Consider the following 23,556-nt stretch of genomic DNA (forward strand, 5'->3'; position numbering starts at 1 on the left):
CAGCCGATGGATACTGGATTCTTAGGCTGGCACCTCCCTGATCATTCAGTTATTATCCACACCAAGCATCCATCTACATACATCCTCTATCGCTATTTTAATCACAATTGTTAATACAACAAAAGGGTGGGGAGTCTCTGGGTGCTGTTTCTGTTGTTACAGAGTATTGCTTTGAGTCTCTCTCTCTGTGAATTGCTTTGAGAACAGACTCTGTCTTAGAATGTACTAACACAATTAGCAGCTTGCAAGTTTCACACATAGAGGGAGAGAAACAGCACCAAAAACCAAGAGACCTCTTAATTAGTAATACCCTGGAATTTAAACTCTGGGGAATCAAACTCATTTGTGATTTTAATACAGAACTTCTTTAATATGATCCAACATACTCTCGTTTTCTCAACTCATGGAATAGTGTGGGACCAGCCATGTCGTGTTCATAACACTCATCACCATACTGGCCAGCAGCTCAGGATTCATGCTGTCAGGCAGAGGTGGCGGGTGCACAGTTTGCAACATCACGAAACGATGTAGGAAGCCCAGGTAATGATGAAACAGAAAGAACTGCATCATGAGATGGTGATCTGTTCCCAGAGCTCCTAGCGGCAGAGATTGACAGAGGATGGCGAGTTGCACAGTGGGATAGCTACACACGATGCAACGCATTCTCCGTCGATGCGAGAGCAATGGCTGTGGACGTGGTCTGCCGACACAAGCAGTGTTGCATGGACATGCACAACTGATGTTCTTAAAGCAACTTACGATAGTCAACATAACTTGCGTAGACTTAATTCTGTAGTATAGACATGGCCCTATTGTGGACACAGTAATATTGGTAAAAATAAGCTTATACTGGTAGAGCTTACTCTGTACAGGAAGGGGAATAAGCTATACTTGTATAAGCATATATATATACTGGTATAATTGTGTCTACATTAGTGCTGTACTAGCATAACTGAATTGGTACAGAGTGGCACATAGTAATACCAGTAGAAAGACTGTGTAGACTTATGTCAGTAGGCTTTGCTCACATGAATAACAACACTGAAGTCGGTGGGACTGTTTGTGAGGATAAAGATGATTTGCATGAATAAGGTTTTTAAGAGTTAGGTGTTAAGTTATACATGGGATAGCAAGAGATGACAGAGGTATGTGGAAAGAATGAGTTTTATAATAATAAGAGATCATGAGAACCTTTTATTTCTTATTCCCCCAAAGTTTATATACTATTGTTTTTTATTCCCTCTTGCTCTAAAATAAATTAATATTAATATATTAAATTAACAGTTTGAGAGAGTGAAGTCTGACGGGAATAGGTGTGGTGGAATGGAGGTCAGTGCTGGAAGACAACAAAGTATAAAATAGAAGATCTGTATGAGTACTCAAACTTGCCACATATTTTACTTTGTTTTGCTTTGTGATAACATTTTTTTCCTTTGAGGAGAATTGGGAATTTGAATTATTTTAGGCTAAAATTCCAGAGAATAAAATCATATTGGAGCAGAGGCTTTGGTTCAGCTTTAGGGTCTAGTGCAGTGGTTCCCAAACTGGGGTTCGTGAAAAGTTACAGGGGGTTCTCGGGGAAAAAAAATCCCTAATGCAGACAGAGCTGTCCCTAGGGACCCCGGGCAGCATGGGGCCAGCAGCCCGGAGCCCCTGGATTTCCAAGAGCTAAGCAGATCAAAGCAAGCGTATCTATCCCACTGAGGAGATTTAAACTTCAGGACTCCTTTTAAAAATGGAAAGGGAGGTGGATATTTTTTGCTGTTTTTAAAATTAAATAGGCAGCTAGTATTGTTTTTTAAATTATTATGAAGAACAAGTTTAAGCTTTGTTGTAACATGAGTTGTTTGCCTGGGCTGCTCAAGGACTGAATGCTTTTGTAGGAGGAACTCTTTGAGTTGGCTTCTTAAATCCCTTCATGCTGTTTCACATCTGATACTCCTTGATGAAACATAGGAGCCTTGTCTTACAACAGGCTTATTCAAACTGATACAAGCTATGAAAGTGAGATCTTGGAAGAGTGTTGCCGTTTTCATAATGTAATACAAATACTGTGATGATAAATAATAATTAATTGTGTGTAATAAGCATGTCACAAAAACAAATTTTGCATTTCCAAGATCACTGCTTTTATAATTTATACTCTGGTAAAGGAAATATTCATTTTTAAGGGGGGGGGGGGTTCGTGAGACTTGACATTTTAGTGAAAGGGGTTCACAGGTTGTTAAAGTTTGGGAACCACTGGTCTAGTGGGAACATTTTTTTGAAAATGTAGGGTGCTATTTCCTGTAATCAAGGGCTTTCCAGAGTCTGATGATGATTTCCCAGCTGTATCGTTTTGGTGAATTGTTTTTAGCCTTGGGTTATTTCATGACTGGTTTTTGCATATTAAGAATGGGAGAGAATCATATTCATCTTGCTGATAGAAAACAGGGAATAGAACTCCCATAACTCCCTCTCCCCTTCCCTCCACCTTACAAAAAGTTTGGCTTTGTGCTAAAGTGTGAAAAAAGCCTTGACTGTAGTATGTCAGGCATATTTCAGCTCGATTTGTGTCAACCCTAATAAGTCAGTTGACAGGGTAATAAATTGGGTGTCTGTTCAAGCCCTGGCACCTGTACAGGAAATAAAAGGGGATTTCAGTTGCAGGCGGGTTCACTTTGTTTTGCAAATGGAAGTTTTCACAAGGCTTCTCCCTCTCCCTCCCTTTTAGTGAAGTCATATTATTAAAATGTTTATTCCAATTTGAACTGGAGCCAGTTTTTCATCTGGAAAAGAAAGCTCCAAAGTGTCTTTTGAAATGTAAAGCCCTAACCTTTCCACTCCAAAACAAAGGCTTAGTGAGCTTTTAATTATTCATGCATCCTGATGTATAATACGTGTCTGAGTAATTGCAGTTTATTTAAAAGAAATTGTCTTTGTCCTGCATTTTGAAATTCTGCAGTGCTGTTGCTTTGTTTCTTCCTGTAATTGATTTGCATGGTTGATCTTCACAACAGAAGCATGGGAATCCTAAAAAAGCCCCACAAATAGCCTCCATAATCGATTTCAAAATTGCTTGTTTCATGATATAATAAACTAGTGGTTATGGAGGGATAGCTTGCAAGATAAGAGGTGACCGTGCTAGTTACACAATATTGATAAGTCCTCCTTCCCTGGAATAACGTACACAAGTTTTTTTACCTTCACTTCTAGCGTTCTCGAAATGTGGGTTGGGACCCCTCTTTTAATGGGGTTGCCTGGATAGGCATTAGACTTGCTGGACCCCGGGGCTGAGCCCCACTGTCCTGGGGCCGAAGGCCAAGGGCTTCAGCCCTGGGTGGCAGGGCTCAGGCTGTGGCTTTGCCCCCCACCCCAATCTAAGGTGGTGGGTGTCGGGTTTAGCCTCCCCCCCCACCCCAGGGATCATGTAGTAATTGTTGTTGTCAGAAGTGGGTCGTGGTTCAATGATGTTTGAGAACCACTGACTTAAAAAAACCAGACCAAAATAGTTAGGAAAACTTCATAAAAGGGAAGGGAAAAGGGGAACTGGAGAATGCATAATAATTTAAGTAATGTTAAGGAAATTGGTTTTAGTTAGCCTTGAGAAACAAGGTATTCACAAAAAGAAAAGGAGTACTTGTGGCACCTTAGAGACTAACCAATTTATATGCATCCGATGAAGTGAGCTGTAGCTCACGAAAGCTTATGCTCAAATAAATTGGTTAGTCTCTAAGGTCCCACAAGTACTCCTTTTCTTTTTGAGAATACAGACTAACACGGCTGCTACTCTGAAAGGTATTCACAATAAATTTATTTATAATGCTAATGGAACTTATGGGTAGTGTGTGTGTAATCTGTCACCTTCTGCGCCCAATCCTGAGAGGCTATGGATCTGTTGCAACTCCTAGCTTGAGAGCCTTGCTTTTTAGTTCAAGCTATAAAGTCTCTGAAAGTCCCACGTTCAATACATACCACCAACCAAGATGGTAGCTGTCCTCTGGATTTTCCTAGATTGTCCCCTTGGGATCTGCACTGGGAAGGGGATATCTGTGCATGGATTTCCCTCTTCTGCTCAGATGGTATCCTCCTTCTACTCTCCACACACACCCTGCTGCTTCAGGCCCCACACAGGTTGTTCTGCAGTGCTGTGGCCATGCTAAGGGGAGGGGGGAAGATGGTGCACATTATCCCCTCCCCTGGTCCTGTGGTGCTTGCTAGACCTTCTTGCAGGGAGCCAATTGACTGTCTTTCCCCTGAATAATGCAGGGATATCTCTATGAGGGGAGCTGCATATGTGGATTGTGACTTCATTCCCCAGAATTTTCTCACATGTTGCTTTTGTTATCTGGCCCAATGGGGACACAATGGTTTAGAGTGGACACTAGTATTAAAACAAGTAGCAGTAGCTTAAAGTAAAGGACAAATGGAATTTTCAAATGAAAAAACAACAACAGAATCTCTCTGATGATTCGGGTAATTGGATAACAGGTTGTCTGTAATAGTAAATTCAGCAGAGGTGCTCAAAGTGAGAATAGGTAAGTCTATGGAATATACAGGTTAGGAAAGACCTTCTCTCTCTCTCTCTCTCTCCCCCCTCTTAGGGTTTCATGCTGCCTGATGCAGAAGGCTGGACTCGATGACCCAAAATGGCTGGCCTTCGGTTGCAACCCTATTTATGTTTAAAAACTCTAATATAACTAACTGTCTTCAATGATTTTAAGAAGTTGAACTTAGGGTTCAGAAAAAAGGAATTAAATATTAAAAACTCTGAGCAAGTTTTGAAAGTTGTAACTGAATACTAGGTCTGGACTTTTCTATTTATCACACTGGAAAAGAAAAAATCGAAAATATTTAGCTAAGCAATTTCTGAATTATACTGGTATGATGGATTAGTCTTCATTAGTTATGGTAATCAACTAGTGTCATGTGCTGTAGATTTGTGGTTTGAGCATAAAGGAAAAATAAGCAGATTCTGACTTCTAGTGAGAGTTGTATATTAAAAAAATGTGTTGCCAGGTTAGTTTGAGTTTTTACACCTTGGCGTCAGCTCATGGAACAAAAGGGCTCCAGGGGAAATGCTGAAAGTTGATCAAAAATGGAGGAAATGTATCAGTTCACATGTATTTGGATGTACTGCAGAAGCATTATATGTTAATAAAAGGCAAAGAATCAAGTGAGAAAACAGTATGTAATAATAATAATTGTATGTTGCAAGAGGTGTTTTAAATTTCCTGGTCATTGAAAAGATGTTAAGAAATACCTTTTGTGTGTGTGTTTGAATAGCATCAGTTCCCTTCTGACCTGTTGTGAAGGTGATTAAAATTTATACTAAACCTTGCATATGCCTCATATTGCAAAAATCTGGTTTGAGACATAAAATCATCTCTAAAAATATTTCTGTTACATGGCTCTTATGAAAGTTAAACATGTTCCAGGTGCATCTGTTGCTACTTCTGGGCATAGCTAAAATGTTTTTGAAAGTGGCAGGTACACCTGCCATTGCTGCTTGCAATGAAATTCTCAATCTACCAGCTGCCAAAGTGAGGGTGAGCAGACTTTCTGAAGTGAGAAAACAGGACAATTGTTGCAGGGATAGAGGTGAAGCGCAGGTGTGTTTTGGCAGCTGATGATCATAATTAGGGCCCTACCAAATTCACGGTCCATTTTGATCAATTTCACAGTCATAGGATTTTTAAAATAGTAAATTTCATGATTTCAGCTATTTGAATCTCTACACAGTGTTATAACTGTAGGGGTCCTGACCCATAAAGGAGTTATAGGTGGGTCGCAAGGTTATTGTGGGGGTGTTGTGGTACTTCTACCCTTGCTTCTGCGCGGGTGCTGGCCGTGGCGCTGCCTTCAGAGCTGGGCAGCTGCAGAGCGGAGACTGCTGGCCGGGAGCCCAGTTCGGAAGGCAGAGCCACCACCAGCAGCAGCGCAGAAGTAAGGGTGGCATGGTATGGTATTGCCACCCTTACTTCTGTGCTGCTACCTGCAGAGCTGGGTCCTCAGTCAGCAGCCACCACTCTCTGGCCACCCAGCTCTGAAGGCAGCAGCGCAGAGGTAAAGATGGCACGGTATGGTATTGCTACCCTTACTTCTGCTCTGCGGCTGGCGGGGCGCTGCCTTCAGAGCTGGGCGCCTGGCTAACAGCCGCCGCTCTCCGGCTACCTGGCTCTGAAGGCAGCGCAGAAGTAAGGGTGGCAATACCATGACCTCCCCCCCCCCACCGAAAATAACCTTGTAACCTACCTGCAACTCCCTTTTGGGTCAGGACCCCCAATTTGAGAAACTCTGGTCTCCCCCATGAAATCTGTGTAGTATAGGGGAAAAGCACACAAAAGACCAGATTTCAACGCGGTAGACCAGATTTCACAGTTCATGACGTGTTTTTTCATGGCTGTGAATTTGGTAGGGCCCTAATCATAAAGAGACAGGTCTCCTCTTTCCCTCAGCTAAGGTCCCTTGCACCTTTCTTTCTCTAAAGCCCTCTGCCTTTTCAGCATAAAAATGGGGACAGGTTGCTGCTCTGTTTGCTCAGTAGTAGCTAAAGTTTAGGACTTTCAACTGGGTTGGCTCTTCATTAATAGAAAAATAGCAGTACAGAGACTCATGGTGTTTCCTTCTAGTGTTCAGCTAACTATTGTTATGGCAACAGGTGCTAATGTCACTGATGTAAAAGCATTCAGGATGAAAGTCTCCATAGAAAGAGTTAAAATGCAGCCTTTGCACCCAAAGAATTGTTAAGAGGACAGAGTGAGTTAAAATGGGCGGGCAGTTAAACCTTTTTGAGGTTCCTTTGTGTTACACTGTAGCTGCATTGCATGATCCTATGTTAGCAGTTTCCGTCTAAATGTTTTCCCAAGTATAAAGCCTGGGAACTGAGGGAGGAAAAAGGAAGTATGTGTTAGGCAGGGGAGATTCTAGGAGAGACCTAGGTACAAGACAGCTTTTGCTTGGTGACAGAATAATAGTGCTTTTACTGAGATTTCTGCAAGAGGGAGTTGCCTATGTGCAGTTGGTGACCCCACCGCTGTTCAAGGAAACAGAAATTGTGTACATTTTGTAAATTAATTACACCAAAAATACCCTGGTTTTGCATCACTGATTTCTTCTCCAACTAAGAAACTGACCTATAAGGTCCAAAAGTCTGCTACCAGTCAGCAAAGATGTAAGAAAATATTCACAAGTCCTGATTGCTTTGAACAAAAACGGGAAAGACAGCAGCAAAGTTTCACAGAGGCAGTTTCAGCTACAACACACAGTCTCCGGCCCTTTTAGCCACTAGTTTCTTTTCCTATAACCTTGTGACTGACTTCCAGTACCCGAACCATGGCCTAGAAACCCTTGAGCCCAAAACTATGCTTTCTTCAACCACACAAACTCTTTTGTACTGAGTACTGAGTGAGGGTTAGGCCAGGAATGACTGGAAGTTTAATTAGCCATTGTCCAGCAATGCAGCAACACAAAAGAACTCTTCAACCAACTTTTGTCACATTTTTCCTTTTCCCTCACTTTCTCCTTTGCACTTTCCCCCTCTTTTTCTCTATCCCTAACCTTCAGTCCTGCAGTACTCCTTCCATCAGTCTTTCTAGTGTTTCCCCTCCTACTCTCTTCTTGCCACACACATTCTTTCTTATTCATCCTTAGTCCTTCATCTGGCTATGTTAAATGTATAATGAAAATATTCAGTGTGTTCAGATTTGCCATGGAATTATTCGACTAAGAATAATAATTAGGAGCATCCTAAAAGTATTTCTAACTTGTAGATTAAAAATGAGTTTCTCCCAGTCACATGAATACCTTGACATCTCTGCGTACAAAAATGTGGTCAAAGAAACTGTCTAAAAAGCTTTAGGTAATTTGAAGCTAAGAAGGGACTGAAGATCTCCAAAGAAATAAAAAACACTAGAAGACTTCAGGTTGCAATGGAGAAAAGGTTGAACAGGATGGGACTGTGCTATTTTTTCAGTCTTGGCTCACAATCCTTTGTCAATAGTGGCATTGGAGTCAATGGTAATATTGCCAGAATAAGGTTGCAAGATTGGCCGAGTGGCTTTATGTGTTAGAAAAAAACCCTGCAGACTGAAAAGTACAAATATGTAATAGAACAGATCTATTACTCTAATTCAAAAGGTTCTTGAGAAAACTGTTTTGTTGTATATTTCAGTGTTGTGTCCAGAAGCCTCGAGTTGACTACCTACATCTATGTGTGGGATAACTACAGGCTCTTTGAACTGCGGTGGGACTCACCATGGACCTGGTATATGACATTCCTAGGAGTAGACTTTGTATACTACTGGTTCCATCGCCTGGCCCATGGTAGGACTTAAACAGATTTTTCATTATATTTGCGTGTATGCATATTCCATTTATGTATTCTCAAGGGTCCACTAAGATTCACTTGAACTTTGAGTGGGAGAAACCGATTTTATAGTTTTTTTTTATAATATGGATGTGAATGTAGTAAAATGCAAGACCTAGAATTTTAAAAATATTGCTCCTCTGCTCATAGAATACCACAGAAGGAAAAATTTGGGAGGAAATGTAGGTGGGACATGAATCCTACATGTATTGCTCTAATTTGTGCTTCCGGGATTACTTTAATATTCTGAATGCAGTGGTATAATGAGTTGACTATAAAAGTGTATCCGCATACTTCATTATAATTTGTTATTACAGTAATTCCCACATCAGGACCAGATTCCTTGCGTTAATCACTGTATAGTAAATACAGAATCTTTGCTTACAATACACACTTTCAAAAAGGGAGGGGAATGAGAAACAACATATAAACAAAGTACTGGTAGGCACATAGCTTGTTAGTTTAATCTTTTAAAAAACATGTTCAGTTTGTACTTAGTTTTTAGGAAAGGGCAAAGGTAAAAATATTTTATGCCCAATTTTTAAAAATGTTTTGTTTATATTAAACTCTTAAATATATAGTTATTTTAATTTAACCCTTGCCTATTTCTATTTTTTTAAAATGTATACTTAAAAGAGATTCTCTCTCTGTCTTATAAAAGAGAAAAAGGTAAGGTTTAAAAAGGATAAAGCTATTTTTTACTCTCATGATAGGGGCCATATTAATACTTAGGAATATTGGATAGATAGGTATTTCTGTGCATATTTTTTATGGAAATGTAGTACTTATGGACTTACCTATCTATCCAGCTATCTACTTATATGACTCTCCAATTACCACAGTGTTTTTGTTCTGACCTTTTCTGTTTCTACATTTGAAAATGTGTTAGAGAAATCCTAACATATGGTCTGATCCAAATCCCACTGAAGTCAAAGGAGAAGCGGTCTATTGTCTAAAGGACTTTGGACTGTGGTCTGTAAGGCACAGCCCCCTCGGTTCATAAAAGCATTGATGCATCTGGTGTTAGTTTTCTAGAATGCAGGGAAAGCATTAGCTGGTGAAAATAGATCAGTGGAAAATATGGAAGAAGGTAGGAAATTAGGAAATTTGCATGGCTGAACTGAGGGGGAGTGAAGAATGGTCTGCGATCAGGATTTAGCACAATGCTGGGTGGGTGCTTAATTAGGAAGGGAAGAAGATAATCAGACAGACAACAGTGATATGGGGAGGAACTCAGGAGTTCATTGGGGAGAGAAGTAAGTGAGGAAGTGGATGGGAGTTGGAACAATGCTAGGGGAAGGAAGAATTTGCTTCTTTGTGAGTAGCTAAGTTTGGTGTGTGGGAAACTGGGAATATGTGTCACAAAAAATGACATCAACAGTACTTGGAGAATTAGATCATAGTGCTGAAGACTGGAAAAACTCAAAGGACACTCCCATTTCTTTTTAAATAAAATTTCTATTTAGTGAAAAGTATTACTAGAAAAATCATATAAATGGATCTGAATTTCCTCCCATTGAAGTTGGTAGCAAAACTCCCATTGACAGAAAAGAGGGAAGGATCAGCCCCTAAATCTCTATGAACACATTTCGTTAATTTCTTTTTGAGAGTAGCTCTGAAGGTCATCCAGCTTCTCTGTTTATGCAGAGAGGGAGAAAGGTGTTGTGTTAATAACCTGCTTGTAATTCCACATTTTTAGGATTTGTCTGTACAGCCCCACAGTTAAGTCTATGGGGTATCGCAGAGTGCACTACGTGTTACACGGTAACTCTCCCGTGTGGACACTGTGGGCACAAACTAAAAGGTACCTAGTTCATATTAATGTAGTCCAGCTTGAAAGAAGACTACATTAATGTGAACTAGGTACCTTTTTAGTTTTCACCAGCAACATGTGCATGGGGGAGTTATACCACAGCACACCATTGCATGCTGCAATTCAGACCCCCACAATCCAAACTGCAGGGCTATGTAGACGTAGCCACAAAATGGATCACACTTGTAATTAAAATGTAAAATTCCAGTTCATACATAATAGTCCGTAAATGTAGTTCAGAAAGTTGTTCTGTTGCAAAACACTGGTCTAGTCCAAACATTGTTGGTGTCATAGAACCATGCTATATAAGTAAGTTCATTATCCTTGAAGGTATCGTAAACTTGCACAATATCAGTTCGGTGCTCCAAATCACGTAACTGACACCACATTCTTATAGAAACCCACTTTACATATAGACAATGGATTAAACAACACTCTGCTCTTTTGTCGAAGAGTGTTGAAAAAATTCAATATCATAATGGCAAGATTGCTAAACAATATATTACTTCAGAACTGGCTAAGCAAAATCTAATGAAAGAGGCACTTTTTAAAAATAAAGAAGAAACCCTTCTGGAAAAACACTCACCACCTTGATATATTTGGGCGCTGAAGTGTAATCGTGAGTTCAAAAGCTCTTTTTGCTTGTAATAGAACTTCAGTCAGAGCCCCCGTGGAATTCAGGAATGGGCCCCACAATGGCGATAACAGTTGTAGGAACTGTATACCCAAGTAAATGCAAAGTGTATGAATTTTAAAAGATATGAATGATGGCACTAAAGGACTATGACTTTCCTACATTTGAAAGTTGTTTCATTATTGATGTTTAAGATAAGACAGTTGCACCTAGAATTATGATTTAAATTCATTCTGTTAGGATTCAGACTATTTGGGGAAAGAATCCAAACAATTAGAAATTCAGATATTTCTCTTGTAAAAAAAACCAAAAACCCAGCCTTTGAAATAAAATCAAGCTTTGACTTAGTGTTTGAGAAGCTGTTTTCCTCTTTCCTATGTGTGTGTAATAGCCATTATCACAGACTGAATTTACAAGTGTACTGCAAGGACAGGATGCGTTTCTTTGATGTGATCTTACTTTTCAAAGGATGGTGTTACTCTCAGTGTCCTTGTGTGTATGTGTTTCATTGTTTGCAATACTCGCTAAGGAGCTTGAAAATAATCTTTTTTACTACTTAATTGACCTCTTCTGGGGCCTGATTCAAAGTCCACTGAAGTCAATGGGAATAATTTCTGAACTGTGGATTTTTTTTGTTTTTTGTTTTTAATGGATTTAATTTTACCTGTTTTGTTTGTGGAATAACCTCACTATGGCCTAGAAACCAGGTTTGCTAGGTTTTCTGCTTCAGTTTTCAGAGGAGGATAGGTGTGGGATTGTATTACTAGATATTTTTAATCCAGGTACAATCCCGACCAAATTATACACTTTTAAGGTGGTTCAAATATGGATCTGACTTACTAGTCTGATTTACTAATATGCTGGATGATTCTGACACTTGGAGCGGTTTCTGATCTCAAAGCCTGGAACAGGGACCTTAATGTTTCTTTCAAACTTAAATTGTAAATTGAACTTTGAAAGCCTTCTGCTTTTGATTTTACCTTTCCAAGTAAAGGACCCAGGGCCAGAGGGAGTGTTCTGTGAGGAATTCTATGCAGGGATTCCCCAAAATTGTCTGGTCATAAAGTGGTGGAGGTTTGTCCTTCTCCTACCTCTTCAGAAAAGGACATCAGGCCTACCCCACACCTTGAGCTTTCCCCAAGTATCTGTGGGAGGGCCAGAGACACCACAAAAGCTTTGGTTCTCAGACGGCATGCTGCTTCTGCTCTCTGGGGGATAAGACTCTCTGGCAGCATGTCTCCCTAGGACATCATACTAACATGGACTTTATACTGGCCAGGGAGCACCCCATGGATCCCAAGAGAGATGGTGGTTATATGGAAAGGGTAGTACAGCCTGCTGTAGTATTAACTTTTCTGGTTTAGTTCCACAGGGCTGGAGAAAGGATGATGTGCATTCCCCATGGCCCTGGCTTGTCCATTTAGCCCACAATTTTCACCCAGTCCCCCAACAAGGATGTTTGGTCATGTGGAGAGGACTTGACTGGGGAGGGCGAAGGGATAGTGCTGATGTAGCCTTTTTTGAAAAAGAGGAGTAACCCATGTGTGGATTGAAGGAGGTGGTATGCCACAATCTGTCCCAGAGAGAGAATTGGGGATTCTGAATGTACAACAATGAAAGCTGGACCAGTGCCCTAGTCAACAGAGGATACCAAGTCTAGTACTAAGTTCATTAAAGGATATTTTCTTTTTTGCATCAGTGAGGACTGCAAGTTTTTGATAGAAAAGTGTAACACTTATCAGAATGTGTTTGCCACCTCTATTGCTTTGGAATTTATTGTCAAATTTTATGGCTCTTATTTATCTAACCCTTTCTTGCCTTTATGCGCTGCCTCTTATCTGTGGCTTCTCACATTCTCTGAAGTCAGCACAATGTGAATGGCTTGTGAGGTAAGACCTGATATAAAGGTTAATGGAATATTGGAAGAACTGTAAATTTAAAGGATTCATTGTGATTTGTGAGACTGTTAATTTGAGAAACAGCAATGTAAAGTGGTGTGTGACTTTTGTGATTGGAAATGTGGTCAGAAAAAAGAAGATTCCTCTCGAGATCCAAAAACATTCCAACTTTCTTGTACATAGCAGTAGCTCCAGATTTTAAACATTGTCTGTTTTTTATATGATAAAATGAAGCTGACCACATGAATGAACACCAGTATAATGATGTTGAGTTTAGGAGTGATATTTGAGATAATGCAGATTGAGAAAGGTGTGATCTTAGCCAAAGAAAAATAGAAAACATGGTGACGTGTAAAGCATCTGGGTAATATTCGGCTCTCATTCTTCTGGGCACAGTGGGAACTTCTTCTGATTGCAATGGGAATTGATCCCCAATGATAAAGGGAACTATATGTGCATTTTAGCAATTCTTTACCTTTTCATAAACAAGATTTAATCTCCCCCCATAGACAGATGTGAATTTCAAGGCACATGTACTTAAAATATTTTAACTATTAAAGAAAGGATCATGTTGAATGTTAACAGGCCAAAATATTACCCTCCCACACGTACATACAGACAAATAAAATATTTTTTAATTTAAAAATGTTAATCTGAAAATTGTCAGCATTCCAACCCAAAGGGTAGAACTGTAATGCTATGTACTTGCAGTTATAATGTTTGTCGAATTGATTTCATTGTGCTGAGACATCCAGAAAGGGAGTGATTACATAAAAAGATAGAGTCCAGCTTGTTTTGTTTGTAGCTTGTTACTGTTCTTCCTAGTATATGCCTGTTGCTTAAAAAGGACGGTGGCTCCCTATATTGTGTCAGTAACGGAGTTAAAGTCTCTGCTCCGAGAGTGGTTGACTCACCTAAGATGCTGAGTTTGTTGTGATAGACAAAGATATCACTATCCACTACTTTTTCCTAACATGATAGTGTGAGCGGAATGGTGCCCCTGCGAAAGTTATTGCCCATCCCTGATCTATAACAACTTCTTCTGATGTGCTTATAACTATCTATAACAGATACTACTCGGGTGACACATGCTTATAATATCTATTCATTATTTATTAACATTTTATAAACCACTTATACATGAAAATTTAATACAAAATGTGACCTAGATTTCCTCCTATTCCTCTCCTCGATGGCTAACCTGCCTCCTCTGCTCTGCCCACTTCATCAGCTATCTTTCCCTGCATCACAGGGTGTGCTGCCTACTATGGAGCGGTGAGAAAGAACACATTTGGGTAAAAACATGCCCTGGCTAATGTGCTGCTCTCTCTCCAAAATGTACCTAGCTTTAGCAAAGTATTTAATTAGCTTCCACAAACTTCTTTTCCTTGCCTGATCTCAGCCCAAGAAGCCCTGGAATGTGATTCCTTCTGAGGACATGCTCAATTGAGAGGTAATGACATTGACTTGTTGTGCAACAGAATGTAGTAAGAAGAGCGTGGAAGGGATTTTATTAATACTACTGAGGTGCTTGTGAATGATTTTGTGGCTATAGATACTGGTGACGTCTTTCTCTGAAATTGGCGTGAAAGTCGCTAGATTTGTTACTGGTCACTTTGACACTTATTTTCTCACGAGGGAAACCAAAAAGTCACTAAATCTAGTGACAAAGTTGCTAAGTTGGCAACGCTGGAAGGGAGTCGTTGAAACGCTATTTCGCAAGAGTCCTGCCCAAAAATAAGGTTGACGGGGTCCAGTTTTTGACTGGAAAGTCCAGTTGAAGTGGGACTGGTACAGTGTCTGGTCAGATGTACTGACCTGACACCAAAAGTCTGGTTACCACGATTGGAGGGAAACTCCGGGTCATCAACCTGTGCTAGACCCTGCTGAGCCAGGACCGCATCTTATCTGCATCTCATGGGCAGGCAGGCAGGCTCTGTGTCAGGGGCTGCAGCTCCCATCCCAGCCCTGAGGGAGAGGGAGCTCAGCTTGGTGTGGGGGAAGGGTGGAGAGGATGGAACGATGAGGAAATGGGAAGGGGAGAGCAATGAGAAATGAGGGCAGGTCCTCGAGGGAAGAAGCGGGACGGGGCGGGGCCTCAGGAGAAGAGGTGGGGCAGGGCGAGGTTTCAGTGCTCCTGCTTTAGTGTCCAGTTTTCAGAAATTAGAAAGTTGGCAACCTTGCCCACAAAACTCCTGATTGTGGGGAAACATCCAGCAACACTGATTGGCTGGGAAGCTCTGTTTAAACCAGAAAGGCACAAGAAATTGTCCAAGTAACTAGAGGAAACCCTAGCTGGCTACTACAATTATGGACCCTACCTACTTACCTGACTGCTGAGCCCTGCCTTCCTGCCTGTTCCTGCTTCCCTGTCTGTTCCCAGTTCCTGCTTTTCTGCTGCACTCCAGGTCCCTGCTCCTATGCCCTATCCCTGCCTCTGTTTCCAGCTCTCACCTCCGGCTTGGCACCTGACTGTCTCCAGCTCCAGCCTTTGACTTGGTACCTGATGCGGTCTTCTGACTCTAACCATTAGTCCTATCTGCCCACGCCCAGGTCTTTCTAGTTAATTACATATTTCAAATGACTACTGACTTATAAAAATCTTAAACTTTAGCTAGTGCTGCCCTTTAGTTTGCCTGGGAATTTAATGCTTGTAGCTATTGAGCTATTAATGTACGTAAGCAAGAATCTGAGTTATTCTGGATTTGAGAGTTATGCTTTTTACAATTTTGAGTTTTTGTTTTTTTGTTTTTTGCTTGTATCAGGTTTTTAAAAATGAATCCATTACATTATATAAGTCTGTAAATGTTATCCAGCTGGGATATCATGCCCACAGCATTCTTTCAAACAGGCAATACCAGAAAATTCAACCGGAGAGTTTGTATTTTGGAATTTCAGCTAATTACCCAGTTGAAGGTATCACAGCTACATTGCTCTTCTCTCTTCCTTTTCTGTCTGTCTGTATCTTTGTTTGTATATTTCTGCAAAAGTGTGCGGGAAAAGATTGGTATATGGAAACCAAAGTGGGGGTGTGTGTAAAGCCTTGATTTCCTTGATCCCGTTTAAACCTATGTTTAAGCTGTGTTGCTTATTTCAATTTAGGATATTTCATCTCTATATATTTACCTAAAATTGAATTGCCCAATAATACCTGTCCATTGAACAAACAAAATGTTCAAGTCACAGGATTCCAAGCCTTATTTTAAATAAATGTACTTTTCAAGATAGATCTGAAAGGCCTGGGAGTGTGAAATGGCATAGTTAGTTGCAGTGCCAGCTTTACTATACCAGCCTCTCTCCTGACCTAGAAGCATGCTTGAGACAGCTAGATGTTGAGAGAGCTGCATGCTGATTTCATGCTTTACCTTTCTGTTGAAACTTCCGACAAGGTTGCGAAGTGTAGTGGTGGTTTTGCGATGTGGAAATTTGCTTTTGAATAATTAGACTGAGAAGAAACCCATTCCACATAAACTACTGAACAGCAATGGTAGCAATCTCTGATTTATACAACTCTCAAGTAGGACTGGTGACCTAGAGAAGTGAAAGAGTCTGTCTTTATCACAGCTGATGGCCCTTTGAGGCAACCAGGCGTCACCCACGCTTTCTGTAATGATAAAGAAGTAAATGCTGTTCTTTTCCTTTTGCACTAGCAAAAATGCCTGCTCTTTATTTATTGCTCTGTTTCTCTGTCTATATAGTTGCAGCAGCAACAGTTTGCATGGAAATACACAGTAATGAAGCCTTATCTTGGTTAGCCCCTCTGCTTTATGGCAGCAGTTAGCGAACATGGTATGATGATAAACCCTGCTTTTGCACTTTTGAAATTTCTATAGAAGTGCTTTACAAACATTGCTGAATTTAGCCTCACAGCATTCTTGTGAGATAGGTAGGAATGTATTAATAATCCTCATTTACAGATTGGATGTGTATTGCCTCTTTTACATCATTCTCAAAGGTTCTGGGGGCGGGGTAGAGTCATGGACTCTGGTGTGGAGTTGGGCTGTTGTAGAAGGCTCAAAATTCCTCCCTCAGGAAGGCTCTTAGGGCTCTTCTACACTGGCACGGTACAGCGCTGCAAGTTTCTCGCTCAGGGGTGTGAAACCCGCAAACACCACCAACCCCTCCCCCCCCCCCCCCCCGAGCGCAGCAAGCTTCAGCGCTGTAAAGTACCAGCGTAGGCAGTGCACCAGTGCTGGAAGCCGCGCTCCCAGTGCTGGTAGCTACACCCCTCATGGAGGTGGTTTTTTTTAGAGCTCTGGGCTCTGCCGCAACTACACAAGCCATGTTAGAGCGTTGCCACAGCTGTAGACTAGCCCTTACGCTGTCTCTTATTTTGTGTTGCATAATACAAGTAGAAGTTCTATCTTTGCAGTACCAGGGCCAAGGATTTATCCATAAATTAGAAATTTCCTTATGTTTAATGCCTGTGAGCAAATATGAAAAACTAGAAACAAAATTGGGCATATCATTGTGTTCCTTTCCTTCAGCTACTCTGAAAACGTGAATCTGAAATTACTGTGATTTCAGATAGTTTTTCAGTGTCTCTAGATATTTATAGAATTGGAAGGTACTAGGACTTTTTTTGGTATGAAAATTGTTTGAATAACTGAAATTTTTTCAAGAGGCTGTACAAACCCAAATCACATTAGAATTACCTAACACATGATTTGGCCTGGCTGTGGCTAGAACCTCACGCTAATAACTGACTTGTCTACATTACAGTTATAAATATAAAGGACAATAGTAATAATAAAACCTTAATGAGTGCCTTTGTAAATATAAAAAGTGTGGGTTTGTTACTATGAATAAATATCCTAGAATGAGCTTTGTGAATGAATACAAGCACAGTTTGTTTTATTTTAAAATGGCAAGCACTTCCTTTCAGCATATTTACTCAGATTTTTAGAAGCTAGGTGACTGTGAAGGTTTCATTCTTTGATAAAATTCTAGTGAGACCATCGGCACTTAGAATCTTTTGTTATGCATTTTAAGATTAATTAAATTTAATGACAATTAATATTTAAAATGTGTATGGAGGAAAGAAAATATTGCTGCTTCTTGGCCAGGTTTTTTGCATGTATGTTTCCTCCAATGCATCTTTATTGCCTTAATTACAAGTATTTAAAGCTGCCAAAAATGCTTTTTGAGCACAGGAAAGGCAGTCTTTTCCCCAGGACACTCTGTATAAACTGAGAGTATATTGTTGGAAGATATAACCTGAAAAAAATGACTAAACCAGATTTTTTCCTTTCTTCTGTATGTTTAATAGCTAGGAATATGATTAGACTTGTTTTGATGTCACTTTTACAGTCTGTTTTTTCAATCCCAGTCCAACTACACAGGAAATTTAAGTAATCTGTATTAATTCTCAATTACATTTGAGGGTCAATAATTCATCAAGGCAACTGTTGAATGGTTTAAAAGTGAAATTGTTTGTTTAGCCTTTATAATCAAATCACATGCTTAAAACATAACAGAACACGGGCAGGTTATTATGAAAAGATATTCATGATGCAAACTCTCATATGCAGTAATACAAAGCTATATTAGGAGATCAGCATGTGAAACTTCAGGTGAATTGGCTTGTCTTTAGTGAAGTTAGTTTAAAAAAACCAAAACTTGAAATTGGAAGATGGCTTAAATTTTGACTATGAAATAATTGACTGGCACTCTTCTCTAGTTAATGTACTTTTTAAAATAAGAACACAATGAAAACAATGCTTAGTTCTTATGTAGCCCTTCTCATCATTAGGTCTCAAAGTGCTTTACAAAGGAAGTCAGTGTCATTATCCCCATTTTACAGATGGGGAAACTGATGCATGAGGAGGTGAAGTGATTTGCCCAAAACCAGTGGCAAACCTGGGAATAGAACCCATATTTCCTGACTCCCAGTTTAGGTAGGCCACACTGTCTTCTCCCTAATTTTATCAATTAAAAACTAATCTAGATTGCAACATGTGGTGTGGAACCAAGTTAATGTTTTTATGGTGATTTTAGTATTTGAATTTCTTGTTTTGCATGTTTAAAATCTTAATATTTCATTAATGTAGGATTTCCTCATAATATATTAATAAAGTACATAAATTAGTTTTTATTGTTGTCTAGGAGCTGAGGAGTTTATTCTTGAATTTACTGTCTATATCTATTTTTAATCCGTAATGTTTTTTTTAAAAGTCTATTTTAGGATCTAGCAACATTTGCCATATATTAGAAATACAATCACATAATAAATACAATCACATATGTATGCACTCTGTGGCTGCAGAAGTACATATTCACAGACTGAAAACCACAGTCAAAGGATTCCAGACTGCTTATTTTTATACTTACTGGTATCCCAGGGAAAAAGGTAAAGATCAGTTTATAAAACCTGGACAAAAGAAGGATGTAACTTTTTCTGTTCTCCCTTGGGATGAATCTCAGCTGAAATAACTGACAGTTTTTGGACTTGCAGAAGGAAATGATGAGGTAAGATAAATATCCAGATGTTTGCTGGCCAGATGTATAAGCTTACATTTTGGAAGACATGAATGCTATACCTGTGTCTTTTGAGAGGAAGTTGTAAATAGTAAACATACAAACTCTTTATCTTTGCAGTTCTGAAAAATTTTGAGTTTCAAAGTAAAACTTCAAGTTATATCTTTTTGTTTTACTTACCAAATAGCTTAATGAGAAGAGATCTTATAACCAGCTTCAAATGTAAATCTGTACAGTATAAGAGTTATTATTTTTTTTTTTAAATAATCATTACGTCTGTAAGGCTAATTTGACACCCTTGGTTCATTGTTTTTAATATAGGGAAGATCTAGTTTACAAAAGTGTCTTCGTTTTCCATCATAAGGAAGTAGGTGTGCCATCTTTTTGAAAGTTTCCTATGTTCTATTCCCATGCTTCAAGCCATTTATTTACCAAAAATGCAAAATTTGACTTTTACCACTCTATCACCTGCTTACACTGATTCTCTCCCTCTCCCACCTAACACAGAGATCTGTTTCTTTTCAAGTAAATTGTTAGAAGTGGCTCCCTGCACTTCTAGAATGCAGGCAAGTTGTTACTGCCCAGACCTCTCCCTCTTAGGGCTGGAATAACTCCCGTGGCCTGCATGGCCCAAGAGAAGGATGAATATCAGAGCCTGGATAGGAACTGACAGTTTATGAGAGATGATGAACTCATTTATACAAAGTCCTCATTCCTAGAGAAGCTCCAAAACAAGCATGTGCAAATCTGTGTCTTTTTTCTCTTTTTGGGCTCATGCCATTGGTTGATCATTCCCTGGGCTAGGTGGTCCCACTGCAACTGCCAGAACATGGAAGCTTGCATGAGGCCCACAATTTCAGGTGGACACAGCCTTTAGTTTTGTAATTCATTTTATTTATTTATGTGTTAAAATGTGCCCAGCCTATGCTGTGCACATACATTATAAAAATATTAAAACAACAGTTAAAATAAGGACCCAGTCTCCTTCCAAAAACAGACCTTCCAAAATTCCACAGCTCAAAACCACAGACTCTTCCAACCAAAATCTCTAACCGACTTACTCATTCCTCCCCAGAGCCCTGGGAGAACAGATAGCCCCTGCAGCATGACCTAAAGGCCACCAATTGCAGGCTCTGTAAGCATATAAAAATAGTGTGCTTCATTTTCAGTATAATCCTGTGTAATGCTGCTACAAAGAATATTATACACAGACAAAGGGTGAGGGAAAGGGGTACAATGTACAAGTAAGGGGATCAGGGTAATACCAGGCACACACCTTGCTAGTTCCGTATCTTTATATAGAGACAAGAAAGAGGAGAGGAAAACTGAGAGATAAGGAGAGAGGACAATGAATGGGAAGAGTGAGGACAGTCAACTGAGAAGCTGCAGTGGTAGAAGTGGGGTGGGATGAAAAGGTAACAACCAATAAAAATACAGGGGATGAGAGAAAATATACAGTCCAATTTTCAGAGTTGTATGGAGGACTGAAGGATGTAAAGGTTCTTCCCTGTGCCAAGGGGAGTTGCAGCCGCTATCTTCCATGTGCGGGAGGAGAGAGGAGTCTGCTGGGCCGAGTGCTCCAGGTGGGTCCTTCACAGTTTGGTGATAAGCAGTACAGGGGGGATTGAAGGCCCAGCCCTACCCTCTTCACTCTTGGATGTGAAGGATTCCCCAGGACATGGGGATTTCCAGAGTCTGTCCCTGGCAAACTCCTCCCGTTTGCTGCTGATGTTTCCTTATGTGCAGGGGCATGGAAAGAGTGGAGATTATACATATATTACTTGGTTTGGACAATGTCAGTTAGGATGGCGAAACAATAATGTGTGAGGCAGTTCACAAGGCTAGTATATAGTGACAGTATCATCAGCTCTGTCATTTGCAATTTGATCATTTGGAGGTTTTTAAACCTTCAGGTGATCTCCCTACTCCTGCTTCCCACCTTACTGATTTTCAAATTGGCCACCATTTCCTATTTTACTTTCAGTAAGGTTGAAGCCAAGCAAAATGGATTTTGGTCCCTGTAGTTTCTGCATGTGGAGTGAGGCTGATCCTAGTAACAATGACTATCAACTCCCCTTGGTTTTCAAAAAGACTGAAGCCAGACTGCCCTTAGGGAAAATGACTGACTATATACAGTCAAGTGGCTAGACAGGACATTGAGGAGACAGGGTGGTGAAGGGCAGAAGAGAAGTGCAAAAGGAGAGTGAGGCCTTCACAGGGCAAAGTGTGGGGGACGTAAGAGAGACTCAGGAGAGTACCGGGGGAATATCTGTGGCAGAAGCACAATGTTAGCAAGTCCAAGTGCTCAAAAATCCTGAGTTGGCTTAAAAATTACATTGATTTTTTAATGGGAAATTTTTCCTTTGCTTTCCGCTGTCTGAACCATTAGGGTACACTTACTTCCTGTTTTCAAACCTTTTCCCACAACCACAAGGACTAGAAACTTACTTGAAAAATAATGAAAGCTGGGAATCTCATGCAACTGTTGATTACAGAAACTGTGCCTTTAAGAAAAATGCCAAAATATCATGAGACTCATGATAAAATTGCAAGGGTTGGTAACTTTGGAAGCAGGAGGAGACTAAAAGGAGCACAGGGATAAGTGTCTAATGGTGGAGCAGAAGAGGGCTGAAGGTGAAAAAGAATGTGGGGCAATCAAGAAGTGACTGAGGGTGTGAGGAGGAGCAGAAGACAGAGCAGGGGGAAGATGGGGCCCAGGAGGAAGTCTTAAGGGCAATGGCAGAATGTGAGGAGTGGGAGGGAGGTGCAGGAGGAGAGCGCGGATAGTGATAATAACAGGAGATGGGAATGGATAGAATCACAGCTCCTGTACTCTAGAGGTTAATGGTGAAATCCCGGCCCATTTAAGTGAATAGGAGTTTTGCAGTTTCAGACAATAGCTGGGATTTTGCCCCAGAATTGGAAGTGGAGTCCTGAATGCAGCCAGTTGCGAGGCCTGTATTTTTCCATGTGCTTTTAAGATTGAATTTTGAACCTGAACTGATCACACAGCTTGTGGGAGGACAACTTCTTCCCTAAAGGGTCAAAAACCAGATAAATACGCCTCTCGTCCACCAAGTTATTTTTTAAAAACCTCATGATTTTAAGCCAGTTCAATTATTTTTTCAATGTGTGCAGTTGGCACTCCTGGGTATCTGCCTGGAAGATCAGGCAAACTTATCCTCCACTTTGCTTCTCACAGGTGACATGGCAATAGAGAGTGTTCAGGAAGGATTTCAATGTAGTATTTTCTTCTTAGCAGTGCATCCATTCAGAGATTTAACTTTTTTAGCTTCATTTAGACATCCCCGAACAGATGCACTATTGATTATTAATACACTGCACTGAGGAGTATCATGAATTTTTCTATAGGAATAACATCTAACACTTAGTTTCGTTCACGCTGAAAGATACCTCAGTGTTTTACAAATGTACCAAACGGATACAGAAACTATGTGCAGAGATCATTTCATCTACCTTTGTAGCAGAGCACAATTACAATACAAACTTTAGGACAGGAAGTGAAGAATAATACTGTAATCAGTTGAAATTGCAGGGGAATTTATGTAGTCAGAATGTAATTATGGAAGGCAGAACTTGGTCAGGAAGCAGGATTAACTTTCCTGCTCTTTTGAAAAGTGCCAGAGGATTGTTAATAGCTATAAATGGTCAGGATGTTGGTTTTACGTATCAACCAAATGATAGCACTTGCAACAGAAGGGTGCACTTTAATGTTATGCTGAGGAATTGCTTAATTTCTGACTCAGTGATAAAGATGTATCCTACGGAAACAGGATCTAAACTTCCTTGTGCAGTTTAACTTACTTGAAGGTCTCATATCCAAATATCGACCCAATCCTTATTAGCTTGTCAGATCTAACGTGATCACAGCACATTTGTTACGTAGCTGCAGGCTTGAATAAGTTAAATAGGAAATTACTTCACCAAATTTGGATCCTCTGATGTAAGCAGAACACTTTTAACTATGTATCCATGGCACAAGGACATGTTGACAGCTGTTTGGCTGCAGGGTTTCTTTCAGTTTTTGCCTGTTTTGCTACTCAGAACAAATATGCTGAATTTTTAATTCAGTGCTCTAAGGTAGTTCTAAATTTTTCCCTTTGATATGTTTTATATTTGGGTCTATATGCCAATCACTGAATCCAGTAGTGAGATAAATGTTTGTCCCCTAGTGTTTCAAAATAGTATCTTAATCACCCTAAAGTTGGTGTAATTATGTGGCCATTACTCTGCACATTATGTTGAAAATGTACACTTCATGGTGTCAAGAAATAATACAATACAGATTTAACTTCTCACAAAGAAATAACAAGCACGAGTAGCTACTAAATATTGACCGTCAAAATCCACATGCAGGGAATAATGC

The 23,556-nt window shown here is 40.0% G+C and overlaps 1 protein-coding gene across 3 annotated transcripts in view; it reads left to right on the plus strand.

Annotated features, from left to right (window-relative positions):
* The window catches only part of AGMO (alkylglycerol monooxygenase), a 270,942-nt gene that overhangs the window by 16,552 nt on the left and 230,834 nt on the right, over positions 1-23,556 (plus strand). For all 3 annotated transcript variants that reach the window (XM_078851776.1, XM_073333806.2, XM_073333805.2), the window contains exon 3: positions 8,153-8,304. In XM_078851776.1, coding sequence (XP_078707902.1) covers positions 8,153-8,304 — 152 coding nt within the window. The remainder of the gene's footprint in view (positions 1-8,152; positions 8,305-23,556) is intronic.

Source organism: Lepidochelys kempii, chromosome 2 (assembly GCF_965140285.1).
Source record: "Lepidochelys kempii isolate rLepKem1 chromosome 2, rLepKem1.hap1, whole genome shotgun sequence".
Classification (NCBI taxonomy): Eukaryota; Metazoa; Chordata; order Testudines; family Cheloniidae; genus Lepidochelys; species Lepidochelys kempii.